The sequence below is a fragment of the Loxodonta africana genome, chromosome 6 (assembly GCF_030014295.1).
Source record: "Loxodonta africana isolate mLoxAfr1 chromosome 6, mLoxAfr1.hap2, whole genome shotgun sequence".
Classification (NCBI taxonomy): Eukaryota; Metazoa; Chordata; class Mammalia; order Proboscidea; family Elephantidae; genus Loxodonta; species Loxodonta africana.
The window spans coordinates 88682316-88703300 of NC_087347.1; the positions used below are offsets into that span (position 1 = coordinate 88682316).

General features: G+C 39.9%; 1 protein-coding gene across 1 annotated transcript in view; it reads right to left on the minus strand.

Annotated features, from left to right (window-relative positions):
• Positions 1-18857, minus strand: part of DAPL1 (death associated protein like 1) — a 31471-nt gene extending 12614 nt beyond the window's left edge. The window contains exons 1-3 of the mRNA XM_023542926.2: positions 18754-18857; positions 3140-3227; positions 396-456 (exon numbers count right to left, since the gene is read on the minus strand). Of these exons, the coding sequence (XP_023398694.1) occupies positions 396-456; positions 3140-3227; positions 18754-18811 (207 nt within the window). The 5' untranslated portion in view covers positions 18812-18857. The remainder of the gene's footprint in view (positions 1-395; positions 457-3139; positions 3228-18753) is intronic.
• Between the last annotated feature and the right edge of the window lie 2128 nt (positions 18858-20985).

The window sequence follows — 20985 nt, forward strand, 5'->3', positions numbered from 1 at the left end:
AATGCTGTGGTGGGGAGGAAGGTCAAAAACTGACAAATTTCCAACACACAGGCTGCCTTTTATACAAACGTGCCAATGTTCCCGAAAATATTTGGGACGACAAAGTCAAGTTCTGCAAATTCTGCATCATGTTTCTCACTTTATTTTCTTATTTTTGAAATGATTTATTTAATGGGTACATTAGGAATCTGAGAGAAACAGCTTTTCTCACCAAAACCACTCTGTGTTCCACTTACTGGGAACAGATTCTTTCATAAGGATGTCAAACCTTTGGGTTGGAAAAAACCTCAGAAGTCATCTGCTCACTTGCCCACACAGCCTGATACATTGGTAAATACTGACTTGGAGTATCGTGTGTGCCTATCTGGGTGTGTGCCACCTCACCCATGGCTTACCTTCTCCGATATGTCATTCAGAGTATCCATTGTCTGTATTTTCGCAACATTTGCAATGGCACTGTGAAAATGAAAAGAAGCTTCATGTAGGACTTTAAGACTTTCATACTTAAGAGGCTAACAGACTTAACCGAGCCTTTAAGTTTTCACAGTTGCTGTTGTTGATTTGATTGTGATTCATGACGACCTCATGTGTGTTACAGTAGAACTATGCTCCATAGGGTTTTCAGTAACTGATTTTTTGGAAGTAGATCAACAGGCCTTTCTTCCAAGGCATTTTGGACGGATTTGAATGCCAACCTTTCAGTGAGCAGCCAGGTGCGTTAGCCGTATGCACCACTCAGGGATTGTTGGCAACAAGTAGTAGACAAAAAATTCTGCTTCTTTGTGTTCAGATGATAGACGCTTTATAGGTCAAATTATGATTATAATTATTTTAAAATTTAATTGAAGTATAATATACATGCAGAAAAATGCACATACAGTAAGTGGTTGGCATGGTGAATATTCACAAACTGAACCCAGTAGTAAAACCAGCGCTCAGATTATGAAATGGAAGATGACCAGTGCCTCCCTTTGTGCTCCCCACTACCCCCAAGGCTAACCATTACCTTGACTTATAGCCCCTAGATTCGTTCCGACTGTTTCTGTACTTCATGTAATGAACCATACAGCATCTACTCTTTCATGTCAGGCTTCTTTCAAGTTACTTTGGAGGAGAATTACAATCCGGTAGAGTCTGCAGTACAGTTTCTTGAAGGAAACTCTGCATTTGGCATATTCTTTTGTTCTGGCTGGTTCGTGTTGGTTAGTGAAAACAGTTATTAGAATATAGACAGACTGATGATACTTCGAAATGCATTTTCTATGACATAATTTTAAAAGCACTTCTCCAAGAATATGTAATGAGAGGTGTTGGCCGATGAAAATGAGGTACTTATATCTTCAGCATGTGCCTGAGTAGGAGATAGAAGCAGCAAAGGTAGACGTACAGGGATCGCTACGAGTCAGAATCAACTCGATGGTAACAGGTTGGCGTTGCTAACGAAGCTTAAGCTTCAGGGCCCCTCACTGCACTGGCCATTTCCACAGCCCAGGGAGCGACCCTAACAATTTCATATTTATAATTTTTTATTATTCTTCTTTAAAATGATCCCCAAATTGTATAAGCTTCAGACTGTATGTAACTTGTCCCTGACCCTGGTAAGTAGAGAAAGAAAACTATTTCTTTTTATGATTATTAGAAAACAATTGAGATTTTTAAAAGAGTTCCAATCCTCTCCCTTTATCACTTCCTAGCCAACTCCTTTTCTCAAATAGTTCAGCTGATATTAGAATTAATAGTAAGTTCCCATTTTTCAGAGGTACGGAGAAATGAACGACTTGCCCATTGGCTGCAGCCTAGGTCATTTCCACGCCATGACTCTTTAGTTCCTGAGCCCCTGGCCCAGGCATATTAACCTATGTCACAACAAATAGGGTTAGGCCTGACACAGGTTTCAGAATCAAAGCAAGTTTTAGAAATTTGCCATCTTTCAATTCAACCACAGGCTGGCTTCCTTTACAAGAGTACATCCCCTATTCTAGAAACTGTACTAGATGCTGGGTCACAAGATAAATAAGTGGTGACCTCACCACTCTTGAGGACTTACAGCTTCCCTTTCATTATGTGACTATATTTCCTATTTTCTGATATCAGAGGAAATAAATGACTTACTGTTAAAGAGATAAATCCGTATTTTGTTTTAAAGTGGGGTGTGTGGTGGAGGGGGGGAGGAATCCTCAAAAAACTTCCTTCCCAGAAATTGGGAAGAAAGCTTTAAAAGTGATTTAAGAAATTCCACAGCAATTGTCTATTCCTGTCAGAATTCTCTTTCAGAGGTTGGTGCCACTTAACATTTGAGGAGGTACCTTGAGCATCGCTAATGGATTCATACTGAGTCACTCATCAGCTCATCTGCCGAAACAGTCTTGAAATTAATAGTCTCTGAAACGGCCCTCCTTACACGACTTGGAAGAACTTCTTCTGTGTTTCTTTTTGAAAGCACTCATTTTCCTGAACTAGGGCTTAGAGCCGGCGGGCCGTTTGTGTGTGGGATCCAGCCACTCTAGGCCCTTCCCAGCGTGTCAAGGTGATGGCAGAAGGAGCCGGGAAGAACCAGCTTCAGTGTATATATTCGCCCTCCGCTGTGCCAAATATAGTGGCCATTTATCTTCTAAATAATTGAGTGATGCATTTAAAATAAGACAAAAAGGCAGTGATTTTTAATTCAGGAGATTTGGTTGCAGAAAGCATATTATGAAAATGGGCAAGCCTAGGGACAGTATTTTAAAGACTCATCTGAAAATAGGATAAAGGGATTGCTTCAGGTTTGGATGCATTTAGAACCGCGTGTTTTAAGTGAGGAAGAAAGGCAGGCTGGGGAGAGGAGGAGGCCTAGTGGTGAGGGTAGTGAAAGAGCTGTCCACGTTGAAGCCACCTTTCGCCCAGTGTCCTTTTCACCTTCAGCCCCCCCATGACCACCGATCAGATCATCACCCCCACCTCAGCTCGCTCACTGCCAGCTAGCTCCTCACCTCTTCCACCCCCCCACCCCCACCCCTACCCCCCACCCCGCCCTCAACAAATGCATCAGAGACCTTGGTTTGTCCTAAAATAGGAAGCCCTCTGACTCCTGGGAAAAGAGTCGCTCAAAACTGCTCAAGACGAACAAGGAGAAGAAATTGAACAGTCCAGTCCTTACCTTGTTTTCTCTAATCCTGTTTTTTTGGTATGTCTCTCTAAGACTCCAGTTTCTTGTTTTTTTGAAATTCGCATTCCTCCAGCTTTAACTGTAAACAAGCATCAACAGGACAGTCATCGGTAGAACAGCAAGAGAAGGCTTGCTTTGTTATGTAAGGTATGAATTTAGATTGGAAAAGAATTTGAGTTCATTTTTTAAAAATTGCTTGTAAACTTGTATCTAAAACAACACAATAAAAAGCTATCCTGAAACACCATAATAAAAGAAACAAGTACTTTGGGAGGCAAACAAGGGAGGGGAATGGCTGAGGCCTATTTTATGCTTCTCTGTAACTGTGAGAGGGGCATGTTTTTGTTGTTGTCTTGTGTCATGGAAACGACTCCTACTCATGATGACCCCATGTGGTACAGAGGAGAACTGCTCCATAGGCTTTTCTTGGCTGTTAATGTTACATAAGCAGATCACCAGGCCTTTTCTTACGTGGTGCCACCGGGTGTGTTCAAACCACTAATCTTCTGGTTACCAGCCAAGCACAAACCATTTGCAAAAAAGCAGCAGAAGGCTACACCTCCGCTTTGGGGAGGGGAACAACAGATTTCCTTAGGCATTTTACTGAAAAAGATTTTTTCTTGTTATAATACCAATTACTTTTAACAGAAAAGAAAATAACAGTTACAATGCGACTCTTCTGTTTTCCCACAAGATTAAAGTTTGTGCCTGGTCTGCATTTTTTTTCCCAATTAAAGCTTTTCAAAGCCAGATCCTGAGAGAGATGAGCCAAAAGTCAGGACGTGCACTGATAACTGGCATTTAATTCCGCAGAGATGTCTTCGATCCCATGGTAAACCCATGTTCCATTCCGGACCCCAGCCCTCGGTTGTTAGCTAAGCTCAAATGTTCTAATGAGTAATTAAACTACATTAATAATCCTGCCATTCAAAAGATCAATTAGTGTTAATTAGGCTACAGATGACCTAACATCAGTTGAAGTGTTTAACAAAGTCAGATGAAATCAATTTTTTGAAAAGGAACAACCCATTTCAGACTGCAAGTCAAATGAAATACCTTTTTCTTGTTCCCAGGAAATTTGCGTATCTAAAATCTGACAAGCCCAAATGAGAAAAGGCTAAACAGACGTTAGTTTGTTTGAACCTGTTAATTCCTTTTATGGATATGTCGGATTAGCAATTTTCTAAAACTACCTCCAATAATGTGAAAAACCAGAAAACCCTATTCTGTTTCTCAATGCCCATGTGAATTGACTACGTCATTGTTCTTTTAAAAATACTTATTTTTTGATTGTATAATATATATACAAGGCACACAATTCAAAAACACACAAGATCTGCAGTCTCTCTCCTCCCACTTTTATTTCCCAGAGCCCCAGTACACTCCCTAGATACTGCCATTGTTACCAGTTTCTTATGGATTCATCCATAGATGAATGTATTTATGTATTGTTTTTAAAAAATGGTAGCCTAAGATACATATTGTTCCGTGCCTTGGTTATTTTTTCATTTAACCACAATATTTTGGAGATCTATATAGATATCTATAGATAGATATCTTTCCGTTTAACATCTCCTTTAAAATTACATTGTATGAATTATCTATTTTTACTTAACCAGTTCCCTTATGTTGGACATTTCAGGTATTCCTAATTCATTGGTATCACAAACAATGCTACAGCGAATATCCTTTTATATATATAATTTTGCCCATGTGCAAGTATAATAGTGGGATAAATTCCTAGAAGTGAGCTAGTTAATTCTTAAGACTATGGGCATTTGGAACTTTGCTAAAAACTTTCCTAGATTGTCCTTCTCAGAGGTTGCCCTGTTTACATTCCCGCCATCCATGATGACAATGATTGTTTCTCCATACCCCAGCCACAATGTGAGCTATAAAACATTAGGTTTGGCCAACCAATAATTAAAAACAATGGTATCTTTTTATTTTAATTTGAGTTTCCCATGTTTTTAGAATTGTTGAGATTACGTACGTATATTTTAGAAGTCATTTGTATTTTCTTTTCTATATGTTGTTTAAATTCTTTGTCCATTTTTCCTTTTAGGTTGCTGTCTTTTTTCTTACTGATTTATAGGTACTTTTGTCTTCGATTACATTGCAAATAAAAATATATAAAATATTTTACCAGTTAGTGCTTTTTGACTGGAGACCCTGGGTAGTACAGACAGTTAAGTGCTCAGCTACTAACCAAAAGGTTGGAGGTTTGAGTCTACCCAGAGGTGCCTCAGAACAAAGGCCTGGCTATCTACTTCTGAAAAATCAGCCATTGAAAATCCTGTGGAGCACAGTTCTATTCCAACACACATGGGATCTCAAAGAGTTGAGACTTTTTTTTCGAGGCAGGAATCTGCTGTTTTTATGTGAACTTACCAATCTTTTATGGCTTCTGGATTTTATATCACTAAAGAATTCACCACTGTGTTATTTTATAAACATTCTTCCATGTTTTCTACTAGAACTCTTATGGTTTCATTTTTGTATAATTTAGGAATGTATTTTGTGTGAGTCATGAGGAGGGATGCAAGACTTTTTTAGATGATTCCAGTAATATTGAAAAAATACATAAATATATATGACTGCTTCTGGACTTCTGTTCCATTAATCTGTTCATTCATATGCTATTATAATACCATTTTAATTATTATAGCAGTATATTTTAATACCTGACAGAATTAGCCTTCCCTGACAGATTTTCTTTTTAGAATTTTATTAACTATTCTTATTTATTTTTCCATATGAATTTTAGAGCCAGTTTGTCAATTCCATATAAAAAAGACTTCTTGATATATATGTATTTTTGGCCCCCCTCCCCCTTTTTAACTTCTTGATATTTTTAATGATCCTGTTTTATGTTTGTAGATTTTCTTAGGAAAAATTGTTCTCTTTGTGTCGTTGATGGCTCCCATTACAAGAACATGATGTGCTTTTTCATTGTTCACGTCTCTTTTTGGGTCCCTCAGTAGCTTGTTCACATAAATCTTGTGCATTTCTTATTAGGTTTATTCCATAAGCATTTTATCTTTTTGTTGTTGGTGGTGGTGATAATATTATAAGTGAGGTCTGTTCTTCCATTATATCTCTATTGTTTTTATATTAATGTTACTGATTGTATACCCAGACCTTACCGAATTCTTTCATTGTTTATAATAGCTTTTGGTTGATCTCTTAGGCTTTCCAGGTAAAAAATTATATGAACTACAAATAAAAATAATATTACCTCTAGAATAATGTTAAATAGTGGTGATGGTTGACATCTTTGTCTTTCTGATTTTAATGAGATTGTGTTTAGCATTTCCTCACTAAAGCATGATGTGTACTTTGGGGGCTATAATATCTTGAGGCTTGGTTTTCTCAACATACGTATATGTTTTTGTGTGTCATTGAGTTGATTCTGACCCTATAGGAGGGAGTATCACTGTCCCACAGGGTTTCTTAGGCTGTAATCTTTACAGGAGCAGATTGCCAGGTCTTTCCTCCCACAGAGCAGTTGATGGGTTTGAACTGACCTTTTGGTTAACAGCCAAGAGCTTAATCGTTGTGCCACCAGAGTTCCTTTATGTATATACATATATATTTTTTTATACATATGTTTTCATCATATTAAGGAAGTATCTTTCTATTACTGTTTCATTGGGCTTAAAATTTAAGAATAGATGTTGAATTTTATTGTCTTTTCAACATTTATGGATATGATCATATGGTTTTTCTTCTTGCACCTATTAATATGGTTAATTGTATTAATAGATGTCTTGCCATTGAATCATTCTTACATTCGTGTAATTAACTCTGCTTAGTCATTTTGAATTGTGAAGTTGTTCTTTTATTGATTATAAACGTTTCTCACTGCAATTTTGTAATGTTAAATTCAGTCTAGGAAAAAAATTGCATCCTTATACATAATCTGCTTTAAATTCTTATCATGTACATATATAGAAGAAAAAAGGTATACTAAGTAATCAGCAACAGGAATAAAATTATATGGAAATATCTTCTGAACAGCCATGGAATACAGAGGTGAAACAAACCAAAGGATGAACTTTTTGGGAAGAATGTTTGAAGAGACATCGATATTTTTGTGCGAGGAGTGTGCTTGTCAACAGCACCATCATCATTGTCTTCAAGTCAATTCCAATTCATTGCGACGCTATAGGACAGATTAGAACTGCCCCCAAGGGTTCCCAAGGCTGTAAATCTTTATGAAAGCAGACTGCCACATTTTCTCCCTCAGAGCGGCTGGTGGATTCAAACTGCTGACTTCTTGGTAGCAGCCGAGTGCTTAACCACCCATCACCAGGGTTCATTATCTGGTCTATCAAGGCGAACCAAATAGGAGGAGGTCTGGGTGTCGGCCTTCGGTACCCCTCTCAATAGTATTTCTTATTCTCCTTAAAAAGCAAGTGCTTTTCAAATATCCTGTGCTGTAATTCTTGTTAGTTTTCCTTGGTGCCATTGTTTGTACACATTTTCACCTGGATTGATCATTATCTCCAGCTATAGGCAGTGGAAACATTTAACACATTTGGTGCTAACTGAAAGATTGGAGGTTCAGTTCCACCCAGAGGTGCCTTAGAAGAAAGGCCTGGTGATCTGTTGTTGTTGTTGTTAGGTGCTGTCGGGTCGGTTCAGACTCATAGGGACCCTATGCACAACAGAACGAAACACTGCCTGGTCCTGAGCCATCCTAACAGTTGTTGTTATGCGTGAGCTCATTGTCGCAGCTACTGTGTCAATCCACTTCATTGAGGGTCTTCCTATTTTCCAATGACCCTGTACTCTGCCAAACATGATGTCCTTCTTCAGGGCCTGATCCCTCCTGACAACATGTCCAAAGTATGTAAAACGCAGTCTTGCCATCCTTGCTTCTAAGGAGCATTCTGGTTGTACTTCTTCCAAGACAGATTTGTTCCTTCTTTTGGCAGTCCATGGTATATTCAATATTCTTCACCAACACCACAATTCAAAGGCCTCAATTCTTCTTCAGTATTCCTTATTCATTGTCCAGCTTTCATATGCATATGATGCGATTGAAAATACCATGGGTTGGGTCAGGCACACCTTAGTCTGCAAGGTGACATCTTTGCTCTTCAATACTTTAAAGAGGTCTTTTGCAGCAGATTTACCTAATGCAATGCATCTTTGGATTTCTTGACAGCTGCTTCCATGGGTGTTGATTGTGGATCCAAGTAAAATGAAGTCCTTGACAACTTCAATCTTTTCTCCATTTATCATGATGTTGCTCATTGGTCCAGTTGTGAGGATTTTTGTTTTCTTTATGTTGAGGTGTAAACCATACTGAAGGCTGTGGTCTTTGATCTTCATCAGTAAGTGCTTCAAATCCTCTTCACTTTCAGCAAGCAAGGTTGTGTCATCTGCATAACGCAGGTTGTTAATGAGTCTTCCTCCAATCCTGATGACCCATTCTTCTTCATATAGTCCAGCTCCTCAGATTATTTACTCAGCATACAGATTGAATAGGTATGGGGAAAGAATACAACCCTGACGCACACATTTCCTGACTTTAAGCCAATCAGTATTCCCTTGTCCTGTCCGAACAACTGCCTCTTGATCTATGTAAAGTTTCCTCATGAGCACAATTAAGTGTTCTGGAATTCCCATCCTTTGCAATGTTATCCATAATTTGTTATGATCCACACAGTCGAATGCCTTTGCATAGTCAATAAAACACAGGTAAACATCCTTCTGGTATTCTCTGCTTTCAGCCAGGATCCATCTGATGTCAGCAATGATATCCCTGGTTCCACGTTCTCTTCTGAAACCAGCTTGAATTTCTGGCAGTTCCCTGTCACTATATTGCTGCAGCCATTTTTGAATGATCTTCAGCAAAATTTTGCTTGCATGTGATATTAGTGATACTGTTCTATAATTTCCACATTCAGTTGGATCACCTTTCTTGGGAATAGGCATAAATATGGATCTCTTCCAGTCATTTGGCCAGGAAGCTGTCTTCCATATTTCTTGGCATAGACCAGTAAGCACCTCCAGTGCTGCATCTGTTTCCTGAAACACCTCAATTGATATTCCATCAATTCCTGGAGCCTTGTTTTTCACCAATGCCTTCAGAGCAGCTTGGACTGCTTACTTCAGTACCATCGGTTCCTGATCATATGCCACCTCTTGAAATGGCTGAACATCAACTAATTCTTTTTGGTGTAATGACTCTGTGTATTCCTTCCATCTTCTTTTGATGCTTCCTTGCATCGTTTAATATATTCCCCATGGAATCCACTATTGCAACTCCAGGCTTGAATTTCTTCTTCAATTCTTTCAGCTTGAGAAACACCAAGTGTGTTCTTCCCTTTTGGTTTTCCATCTCGAGCTCTTTGCACACGTCATTATAATACTTTGTCTTCTTGAGACACCCTTTGAAATCTTCTGTTCAGTTCTTTTACTTCATCAATTCTTCCTTTTTCTTTAGCTGCTTGATGTTCAAGAGGAAGTTTCAGAGTCTCCTCTGACATCCATCTTGGTCTTTTCTTTCTTTTCTGCCTTTTCAATGACCTCTTGCTTTCTTCATGTATGATGTCCTTGATGTCATTCCACAACTAGCCTGGTCGCATAAACATCGATATCCTAGGCATTAGTGAGCTGAAATGGACTGGTATTGGCCATTTTGAATCGGACAATCATATAGTCTACTATGCTGGGAATGACAGCTTGAAGAGGAATGGCGTTAAATTCATCGTCAAAAAGAACGTTTCAAGATCTATCCTTAACTACAACGCAGTCAGTGATAGGATAATATCCATATGCCTACAAGGAAGACCAGTTAATACGACTATTATTCGAATTTATGCACCAACCACTAGAGCCAAAGATGAAGAAAGAGAAGATTTTTATCAGCTGCAGCAGTCTGAAATTGATTGAACATGCAATCAAGATGCATTGATAATTACTGGTGTTTGGAATGTGAAAGTCAGAAATAAAGAAGAAGGATCAGTAGTTGGAAAATATGGCCTTGGTGATAGGAACAATGCCAATTATAGAATTTTGCAAGACCAATGACTTTTTCATTGCAAATACCTTCTTTCACCAACATAAATGGCGACTATACACGTGGACCTCACCAGATGGAGCACACAGAAATCAAATTGACTACATCTGTGGAAAGAGATGGTTGAAAATCTCAATATCATCAGTCAGAACAAGGCCGGGGCCAACTGCAGAACAGACCATCAATTGCTCATATGCAAGTTCAAGCTGAAACTGAAGAAAATCAGAGTAAGTCCACAAGAGCCAAAATATGACCTTGAGTATACCCCACCTGAATTTAGAGACCATCTGAAGAATAGATTTGACGCATTGAACACTTTTGGTGATCTGCTTCTGAAAAATCAGCCATTGAAAATCCTATGAAGCACAGTGCTACTCTAGCATACATGGGGTCACCATGAGTTGGAATCAACTGGTTTTATAGAAGCAACGCTGTTAGAGTGAAAAACAATAGTTAAAAATGAGGAAACCTTTGGAATGTTGAGTTCGGTGTATTTGAAGGGACACTGACAATTTGGAGAATGTGCCGAGGAGGGTGACTAGAATAGAGAAAGAAGCTGTGTCACATGAGGAACTAAGGAATCTGGAAGGATCACTCCTGAGAAGCAAAGACTAAAGTGGAGTTAAACCAAAAACCAAACCAAAGCTATTGCCATCAAGTTGATTCTCATTCATAGCAACCCTGTATGACAGAGTAGAACTGCCCCATAGGGTTTCTAAGGATCCCTGGTGACACAGTGGTTAAGAGCTTAGACTGCTAACCAAAATGTTGGCAGTTTGAATCCACCAGCTGCTCCTTAGAAACCCTATGGGGCAGTTCTACTCTGTCCTGTAGGGTCACTATGAGTCCGACTATGAGTCAGACAGCAATGGGTTTAATCATTATTTAAGCAGACTGACACATCTTTGCCCTCAGAGCGGCTGGTGGGTTCGAACTGCTGACCTTTCAGTTAGCAGCTGAGCGCTTAACCACTGTGCCACCAGGGCTTCTTAAAGAGGAGTTAAGGTGGTCGTTTTCAAAAACCTGAGGAGCTGTCTGCTGGAGGAAGAGCAGTTTCATGGTAAGGAAATGTAGTATAGGTCAGACAGCTCTTTACTTCCTAAGCTCTATGACCTTGAGCAAGATACCTAAAGACCTCAGAGGCCCAGTTTCCTCTACCTTCAAAAGGGAATAATGTTGATTTTTCAGGTTGTTCTAGATATTAGAGGTGACACAATTGACATTTACTAACCAGTAGCTATTGGTATTTATTTTATATTGTTCCAGAAGAAAGAATGAAGACCAATAGATGAAAGTTCCAGGAAGGCAGACAGTGCCCAGGGGCAATCTCTAAATTGCAGCCCCTCACCCCAATTTCAATCACCCAGGAGGAATCTCTGAATTGTGACGTCCCCCATTTCAAGATGAATAAATGTTGATCTCAGTGAGGCGCCTTTTATATTTGTGGTGCCTCAGAATGTCATTCCATGCCTCCTCTGGTGCCTCCTTGGACTTGTGCCCAGGTTCAAGTGCCTCCCTGCTGCCCTCCTACTCCTCTGAGGCCAGAGTCTGGCTGTATTGTAACAGTTCGCGTTATTCAAAGTGAAATAGATTGCCTAGTACAATGGTGAATTCTCTGTTCCTCAGTGTGTTTAAGTGAAGGAAAGAAGTCCACCTGCCACAAACACCTTAGGAATATATATATACATATATTTTTGCTTAAAACAATGTGAATTTATTCTCTCACAGTTCTGGAGTCCAGAAGTCCAAAATCAAGATGTTGGAAGAGTTGGGTCCTTCTGGAGGCTCTGAGAAGAATATGTTCCACTACTCTCTCCTAGCTTCTGGTGACTGCCAGCAGTTGGCTTGTGGATGCATCACTCCAGTCTCTGCCTTCGTCCTCAAGGTAACTTTTCTTCTGTGTCTCCTCTCTGTCTGTTTCTCTCTCTCTCTTTTTTTTTTTTTTTTAATAATTTTTATTGTGCTTTAAGTGAAAGTTTACAAATCAAGTCAGTCCTGCCAGTGTCAGTCAGACCATTAAGTCTGGTCTTATGAGAATTTGGGACCTGCATCCCACTGCTCTCCTGCCCCCTCGGGGGTTCTCCGTTGTGTTCCCTGTCAGGGCAGTCATCGGTTGTAGCCGGGCACCATCTAGTTCTTCTGGTCTCAGGATGATGTTCATGTGGTGCTTTCTGTCTCTTGGGCTCATAATCACCTTGTGTCCTTGGTGTTCTTCATTCTCCTTTGATCCAGGTGGGTTGAAACCAATTGATGCATCTTAGATGGCTGCTTGCTAGCGTTTAAGACCCCAGACACCACTCTTCAAAGTGGGATGCAGAATGATTTCTTAATAGATTTTATTATGCCAATTGACTTAGATGTCCCCTGAAACCATGATCCCCTGACTCCTGCCCCTGCTACGCTGGCCTTCGAAGCATTCAGTTTATTCAGGAAACTTCTTTGCTTTTGGTTTAGTTCAATTGTGCGGACCTCCCCTGTACTGTGTGCTGTCTTTCCCTTCACCTAAAGTGGTTCTTATCTACTATCTAATTAGTGAATACCCCTCTCCCACCCTCCCTCCCCCATCTCATAACCACAAAAGAATGTTTTCTTCTCAGTTTAAACTATTTCCAAGTTCTTATAATAGTGGTCTTATACAATATTTGTCCTTTTGCAACTGACTTATTTCACTCAGCATAATGCCTTCCAGATTCCTCCATGTTATGAAATGTTTCACAGATTCCTCACTGTTCTTTATCGATGCGTACTGTTCCATTGTGTGAATATACCATAATTTATTTATCCATTCATCCGTTGATGGGCACCTTGCTTGCTTCCACTTAGAAATATTTTTGGAAATTCCATGAACTAGATGATCTTTATTATAAAGTATGTAACTCTGATCCTAGCCTTTCTCATCTGCCTCAAAAAAACAAAAACAAAACAAAAAAAAACCCATCCCTTTCCTACCTTTGGAAAGATCATAGGGCACTTAACAGAGAAAAAAAGCCAAAATAAATATGAAATAAATGCAAGCATGTGAGTTCTTCATTCTTAAGAATAATAAAACAGAGACATTTGGATGGGAAGTGGGGAGGGGGGAGCCTTCCCCAGAAGATTCCTGCTTGCATTCAGGCATCCTTGAACCAGAATCCTCTCTGTTATAGAGCTGTGGGATCCAACTTGGTGATTAGGAAAAATAAGTATAACCACACCTTGGGTTTCCAGAGCAGTTTTCTTGTACCTAACTTGTTCAGGGAAGTGGTTTCACTTGATCACCCATGTACAGTAGAAGTAGGCAGAAGATAATATCCCCATACTATAGGTGGATGAGGAAACCCTGGTGGCGTAGTGGTTAAGTGCTATGACAGCTAACCAAGAGGTCAGTGGTTTGAATCCACCAGATGCTCCTTGGAAACTCTATGGGGCAGTTCTACTCTGCCCTATAGGTCGGTATGAGTCAGAATTGGCTCAACCACAGTGGGTTTGGTTTTTTTTTTATAGGTGGATGCACTGAGATACTAAGGCTGGCATTACTGAGAAAACAGGAACTGAGGCCCTAGGCAAGGAGCCCTGCAACTTGCAACTTACTTGCAATACTATGTGTTTGGCTAATGCAAAACTCCCATCCTGGAATGTACAATAAGGAAAGAACAAACAACATACTCCCTTGCAAGATGTTTTTCAAAAGGACCAACCCAATCTGGTCCTTGGAGCATGCACAGACATCCGCAAGATGACCAACGGATCACTTCTGCCTGATTCAAGTACCTGAGAAAGGAGTCGAACTGGCACCACAGGAGGGACTGTGCAGGTGCAACACCCCATACTAACTCCTGCTACAAATCCCAGAAGCCTCCGGGACAGAAGCTATCTTAAAGCCATTTTAGAAAGCTGCTGGGTGGGCACCGCAGTTAACATATCCCCATCCAAATGGGCCACTTCCTGGAAAACCCTTCCTATACCTATGAATCAACATAAATCCTCCCTCCTCCACCAGAAACCTTTAAAAGCCCATGCAAATTCTTTGTTCTGGGAGACAGGGTAAGCATGGCCTAGGACCTCCTCCTCTCCTTTTGCAAGTCTGTTTTAATAAAGCTTTGCTTCTGTGGAAAACTCTCCATGCCTCGCTTTTCATTCTTGACCAGTGAAAGGCAAGAACCTCCTTCAATTAAAGACATAGAGGAGCTGGCAGCATTACGTTGGGGCGACTGAACCAGATGGAACCAGTTTGTGGGAGGGTCCTCTTCAAAGCTCTGCTGAGAACACTGGTCTCCCACTATCTAGATGAATCATTTTGCATTCAATAAGCAATTACAACCCAATGCAATCAGGCTCTTGCTGTTGTGTTTATACCAGATAGGCCTGCTCATGAAATCTCTTCAAGGTCTCAGTGTATCCAAATCAACCCATTCAACTTGTAATCACTTACATAACCTCATGTTTGGGAATATACTGATTTTTAAGTCTTTACAGAAGGAGCAACTGGACTTGGCAAAGTAAAATATGAACTGATTTAACATTTAGCAGGCTTTTCAGTTCAAATACTTAAGACTTTAGGTTCTTTCACAAAGCAAAATGAACTAGAAGAAAGAAAATGTAAAGGAGAAAGATGCTGTTTTGGATGGTTTCATTAGAAGATCCAAATTTACATGGGGAAAGCGGAGCTTTGCTTTCCTATCCTGAAGCAAGAGTTACCCTGCTTTTGCAGTTTACACTTTCAAAAATAGACCCTTCTTTAGTTTAGAATTCTAAATACAGTAATTTTCCAGTTAAGCATTTCCAGACATTTTGCAGTTTTTGGTGGAGAGTAGTCAAGATAAAGACAACCTCTCAAGAAAAATTAGGTTTTCACCTTCACTAATCAGTGCAGAATGTATGCCAAAAAGCTGAACAACACAAAGGCTTATGCAAACTCTGCCTTGTGGCTTAGAACTTCTATTTGAAGATTTTAATTAAAAGGTTAGATGTTTGCAAATTGCTTCCTTTCCATTCACAGTTGACTTTTCAGCCAATTTTAAGCTGCCAGTCAAGACCCAAAAGACCCTCATCAGGGAAAGGATGTGGAGAAAGGAGAGAAGGCTCGACATCAAGAGGGCTTCGGAGTAAGATCACTTTCATTTTCAGATCTCAGCCCTGCTGTCTACTAACGGTGTGGCCTTGGGCAAGTCCCTCAACCTCCTTAAATTTCAGTGAGCTCCTCTGTGAAAGGAAGATGATGGTACCACACCTTGTAGGGAAGCCCAGAAGGCTCTGTGCAGTGCCTGGCGCATAGTTAGCTCCCAGTGAACTGCAGCGATGACTCCCCAACCATGCTGTTTGGCAGTAGTTTTCACCCCCTCCCCCTTTGAACCTCACAGATCGGTTCCCCTCTTGTTTTACCAAATTGATTCAAGCAGACTGGAATTGAGAGACCCAAGCTTCTGCTTGTTTGTTTTTAATGATACTGGCCCTTACGCAGTTATGGGCTTCCCTATTTTCTGAGTTAGTTCTACACTTGGGGATACAACCTCCCCTTAAACTTCCCCCTCTCTTTAACGAGACAGAAAACTGATTGTTTCTGGAGATTCATTGGGGACCTCTCTTAAGGGTTTGATTCATTTGGCTTAAACCAAGTTAAAAAGTGCACAGAATGTAGAAAAACTCATAAACTACTGCTCTTTTTTAAATTTCCTTTCTTTTTTCTTTTTTGGCTTCACTGAATCACCTACTACTACTTCACATGTTTTTGGTGCTGCCGTTCATGTAATGTGGTCCTTATAAAACTGAGAGTGAGGCAAATCAAAAAAGCAGAGAGTTCAAACTTATGCTCACTAGAGCCCAGGCCACCTCATGTTTAATGTAGCCTTGTTTCACAGCATAAATTTATAACCAGGGCTAACAGAGGTGCAATATACTATATTAATATACGTGAAAGGAAACCGCTAAGCACTCCACATGTAGGTGGGAAGAGTTACAGCTGGCTGAATTCTTAGTGGTTTTCATTTTTAACTATGATAGGGGCAGGGGCAGATCTCTTTTTCATTGCAGTTTTCTGTTCTGACTGCTGCAGTAGTGTCTAATGAAGCCTTGAACATTAGGATTTCTGGAACGTGGAGAGGCCAGGCCTACATTCTAAGGAGATTAACATTCATGTAGAGGGCATTGGTGGTCAGTGGTAGAATTCTTGCCTTCCATGGGGGAGACCGAGGTTTGATTCCCAGCCAATGCACCTCATGCCCAGCCACCACAGCTGTCTGTCAGTGGAGACTTCGGTGTTGTTATGGTGCTGAATAGGTTTCAGCAGAGCTTCCTGACTAAGGAAGATAGGAAGAAAAGCCTGGAAGTCTACTTCTGAAAATCAGCCGGTGAAAACCCTATTGATCATGAAGTCTGAACCCTTTGTGCATGGGTTCCCCACGAGTAGAGGGCCACCATGAGCCCAGGTCCAATTAGACAGTAGCTAACAACAACAACATTTATGTACCCAATGGCACTGTACATGGGCCAACTTTTTTTAATACTCACAACGACCTTATAAGACCTATGTTATTTATTAACCCTTGTTTTAGAGATGAGAAAGTGGAGGCTTAGAGACCTGAATGAAAGCAGGTTCAAAGTCAGCTCTGTCAGGCGCCAGAGGTCGTGTCACACCCTTCCCGCTGAATCATATTGCTTTCCACTCCCAAGAATCTGTCTTTTGCTTATAAATTCAGGGGAAGATTTAATAGAATTTTGGCACCTAATTGTTGTTGTTCCATAAATAAAATTTTGCCACATAGCAAACTGGTTCAGATTTAAAATATGTAGCAAAACATGCTGAAGGATCAGGCTTCTTTGTTCCCTTGCTCTCAGTGGGGAGGCAACAGTCTGCCTTCATCTTCACTCTAATTATCTAAAACCTCTTATCGGCAGTGTCACAGTTCATAATAATTAATTGTCATGCCAGAGGCGCTGTGACATGCTTGATGGAGTCATGGTGTGCTATGTACACAAAGTAATTAGCAATCATTAGTGGTGGGGATAGAAAGTTCCTAGTGGTTTTATTCAAACTTCCATTTTGTTAAGTTTATCTCTGTGTTCTTTGTGCACAAATGTAATTTAGCATGGCAGGTTTTAGCTTAACGGTTTTACAAAGAATTGGTATGGAAGTGGCAGGAAAAGAAGGATGTTCTTTTTCTTCTGCCTTTATCTATGTGATCAGCTTCTCTTCCAATAATTTGCAAATATAGTTCCTGACCATGAGTTAGCACCATTATCTTTAAATATAAACCAGAAACCCAAACCCATTGCTGTCGAGTCAATTCCAACTCCTAGCAATTGTATAGGACAGAGTAGAACTGCCCTATAGGGTTTCCAAGGCTGTAATCTTTATAGAAGCAGACTGCCACATCTTTTTCCCACAATCTTCAAATGTAGATAATGTTAAATATTGCTAAATCCAATTACAAATATGAAATGCCCATAATGTGCCAAAGAAGATCAGGGTATCTTGAATTGGAAACTCAGGATTAGTAGGACAAATTCTGCTTTCTTTCATCTGGGCTGCCCATCAGAAAGTCACTGAACCTCTGTGTCAGTTTTTCACGCTTTGTGAAGGTTATACCTGTCATCACCCTCTGCAGCAAGGATGATTGAAATAACCTTGGCTTAGAAATGCCAAAGAATTATAACAATAAATACATTTTGTAAATGGAGAAACGCAAGAACAAAGAGATCAAGCTTTGGAGATCTTTCTTAAGGAACAAAGAAGGAAAGCAGTTAAAAGAACATAAACCTATTTAAAAATAGGCCTCTACATTTCACCTGAGCCATACAAACATACGGTTAAGTATATTAAGACTAATTTCCATGTTACAGAGAGCTGATAATAAATAGTGTAATTTAAAAATTTTGTGGATACTTTGCAAAACATCTTGGTAGCTACCTTGTCCAGTCAGGCCCCTCCAGTAATTGTGTCCTTATTAAAAAGTGCTTCTCAGCTTGTTGACAGGCAAACTCCACCACTGATAACACTGCCCAACCACAAAGTCTGAAGAAGAGAGAAACTTGGGTGTTGCGCTGTGCGCAGAAGCTGGTTTACATAGGTACGAAATCTGATGGTGTACGGGCATCCTGGGGAGACTGAATCTTAGAGCTGGCATCTCCAGAAAGGACAGTAGCAACTCTATAGGACAGGGTAGAACTGCCCCATAGGGTTTCCAAGGAGCAGCAGGTGGATTCAAACTGCTGACCTTTTGGTTAACAGCTGAATGCTTAACTACAGTGCCACCAGGGTTCCATAGCAGGGAAGGAAGGTCCAATCTCCCTACCTATTCTTTTCCACAAGCACTGAATGCCTTTTACCACCTCGCCGACCCTCGGTATAATTAGGTTTTAATTGAACTGGGGCCTGACAAATCCCTGAGTAGTTTTATACACAAGCCTAGAAGGATCAAAGACACAGGAGGAAATTGGGCTGCATGAAGTTAAAGTCCTACTGGGCAGGTTGAGAACCTTCGCTCTGTTGGGGCGCTCCTGTTGAAGGCATTGGTAGAAGGAGGGGCAGTAGCAATAGCAGCAGAAGCATGAGGCTGCTGCTGTCTGCAGGACAGAGGGCAGGTGGGCAGCCTACCTGCAGGAGGATGCCCCCCTTTCAGCGGGGAGTGCAGGACTTGCACTTCGTTTGCCATAGTTCATGCCAGTGCCAGTGCTCTGGAATGCCAGCTGCAGCTGCCCGCTGCACCCCAGCTTTATATGGGCCAGGGGCGGGGCCCCTTCAGGGCATTGCTGAGCAGCAACAAGGCTTGTCACTTAGCTCTCTGGGAACCTGCATCTCCTTGGCAAGTTTCCTCTTGGATGAAAAGTTTCTTCTTTTTTCCTTCATCTGGGAAGTCAGGCATCTATAGGAGACAGGAAGTTCTTACTCTCTCACACAGGAAGTGGGGAAGATCATAGAGTTCAGTGGAATTCCTTTCCTCTCTGAGTATTCAACCGTCAAACATGTACAGTGTATCTACAATGTGGCAGGTTCTGTGTCACATTTTGGTGCAACAAGGATGGGCAGGAGATCTTTGCCTTCAAGACACCTGTAGTCTTTAGAAGAGACAGTTATAAAACAAAGTGCCATGACTTTGTCCCAGTCTTTACAATTATAGGCATTTTTACTAAAAATAATTACAGATGTGCACAGATTTCTGCAAAAGGACTATGATCATTTTTTTTTTCATTTTTAAAAAAGTATTGATTGGAATCAGCATAAATGTAAAAAAATACAGAGAAGTAGGTAAATTATGACTATATGAGAGAGTACTATGTTTACATTACAAATTACATTGCAATGATATTTAATTATGTGAAAATATTAATGATACGATACTCAGTGAAAAAAGTAGTTTAGAAACCAATAGATGGCCTTAAAAAAAAAAAAAGGAGAAAAAGTACAAATTTAAGCTTAGACATTATTGTATCTCCAGTGCTGATCAAAGCTTAACACATGGTAGATACTTATGTATTTGTTCTTCAATACAGTTAAAGAGTTTTATTCTTCAAAAAACACTGTTAAGAAAATGAAAAAACAGGCCACAAACTAGGAGAAAATATTTATAAGCACAATTCTAATAAATGAAGTATTGGAATTTAGAATATAAAAAGAAGAAAACAAAATTTTAATTTAATTAATTTTTAATTTATACTAATTTGAAAATGGGCAAAAGATTTGAACAATAACCTCCTCAAAGAAGAGATACTGACAGCAAATAAGTACAGAAAAAGATGCTCAACATCATTAGTCATCAGGTAAATGCAAATTAAAACCACAATGAAATACCAATACATACATATTAGGTTGGCTCAACTAAAAAGGACAGAAAATACAAAGGGCTGGTGAAGACAGAGCAACTGAAGCTCTCATGCATTGCTGGTGGGAATGCAAAATTGGAAAGCCACTTTGGAAGACAATCTGGCAGTTTCTTATGAAATTAAACCTACACTTAATATTCCAAAAAAAAACAAAACTAAACCCATTGCCATCGAGTGGATTCCGACTCATAGTGACCCATAGGATAGAGTAGAACTGCCCCGTAGGGTTTCCAAGGAGCGCCTGGTGGATTTAAACTGCTGACATTTTGGTTAGCAGCCATAGCTCTTAACCACTATGTCACCAGGGTTTGCACACTTAGTGTAGGACTCAGCAGTTCTACTTCTAGGAATTTTCCCAAGAAATATGAAGGCAACTATGCAAGCAAAAACCTGTGTAAGAATGTTTACAGCAGCTCATTCATATTTACCAAAATTAGAAACAATCCAAAAGTTCATCAAATTGAGAACTGATAAACAGATTGTCATATATCCAAACAATAGAACACTACTCAGCAACAAAAAGAAACGAGTACTGATACATACAGCAACATGGATGAACCTCAAAAGCATTAAGCTAAATGAAAGAAGCCAGACTAAAAAAGCTGCATACTGTCTGATTCCATTCCCATGACATTCTTGACAAGTCAAAACTATAGGAAAAGAAATCAGATCAGTGATTGTCAGGGACTGGGGGTGGGGAAAGTGGCTTGACTACAAAGGACCATAAGGACACTTCCAGGGGTGATGGTCATGTTCTGTGTCTTGATTGTGTTGGTTACATTCACAGAACTGTATGTTTAAAAGAGGTGAATTTCATTGTGTGCAAATTATACCTCAACAAACAACAAAAACATCTATTTGTTAAATAAGTGATAATATTCCAGACTGTTAACAGGGCTTGTCTATAGGTGGGAGTATTATTTGTTGATTTTTATTATTTCTTTGAGCTTGTCTATGTTACTCATTAATCAGTAAAAACCAATAAAAATATTTGCTGGGAAAGGTG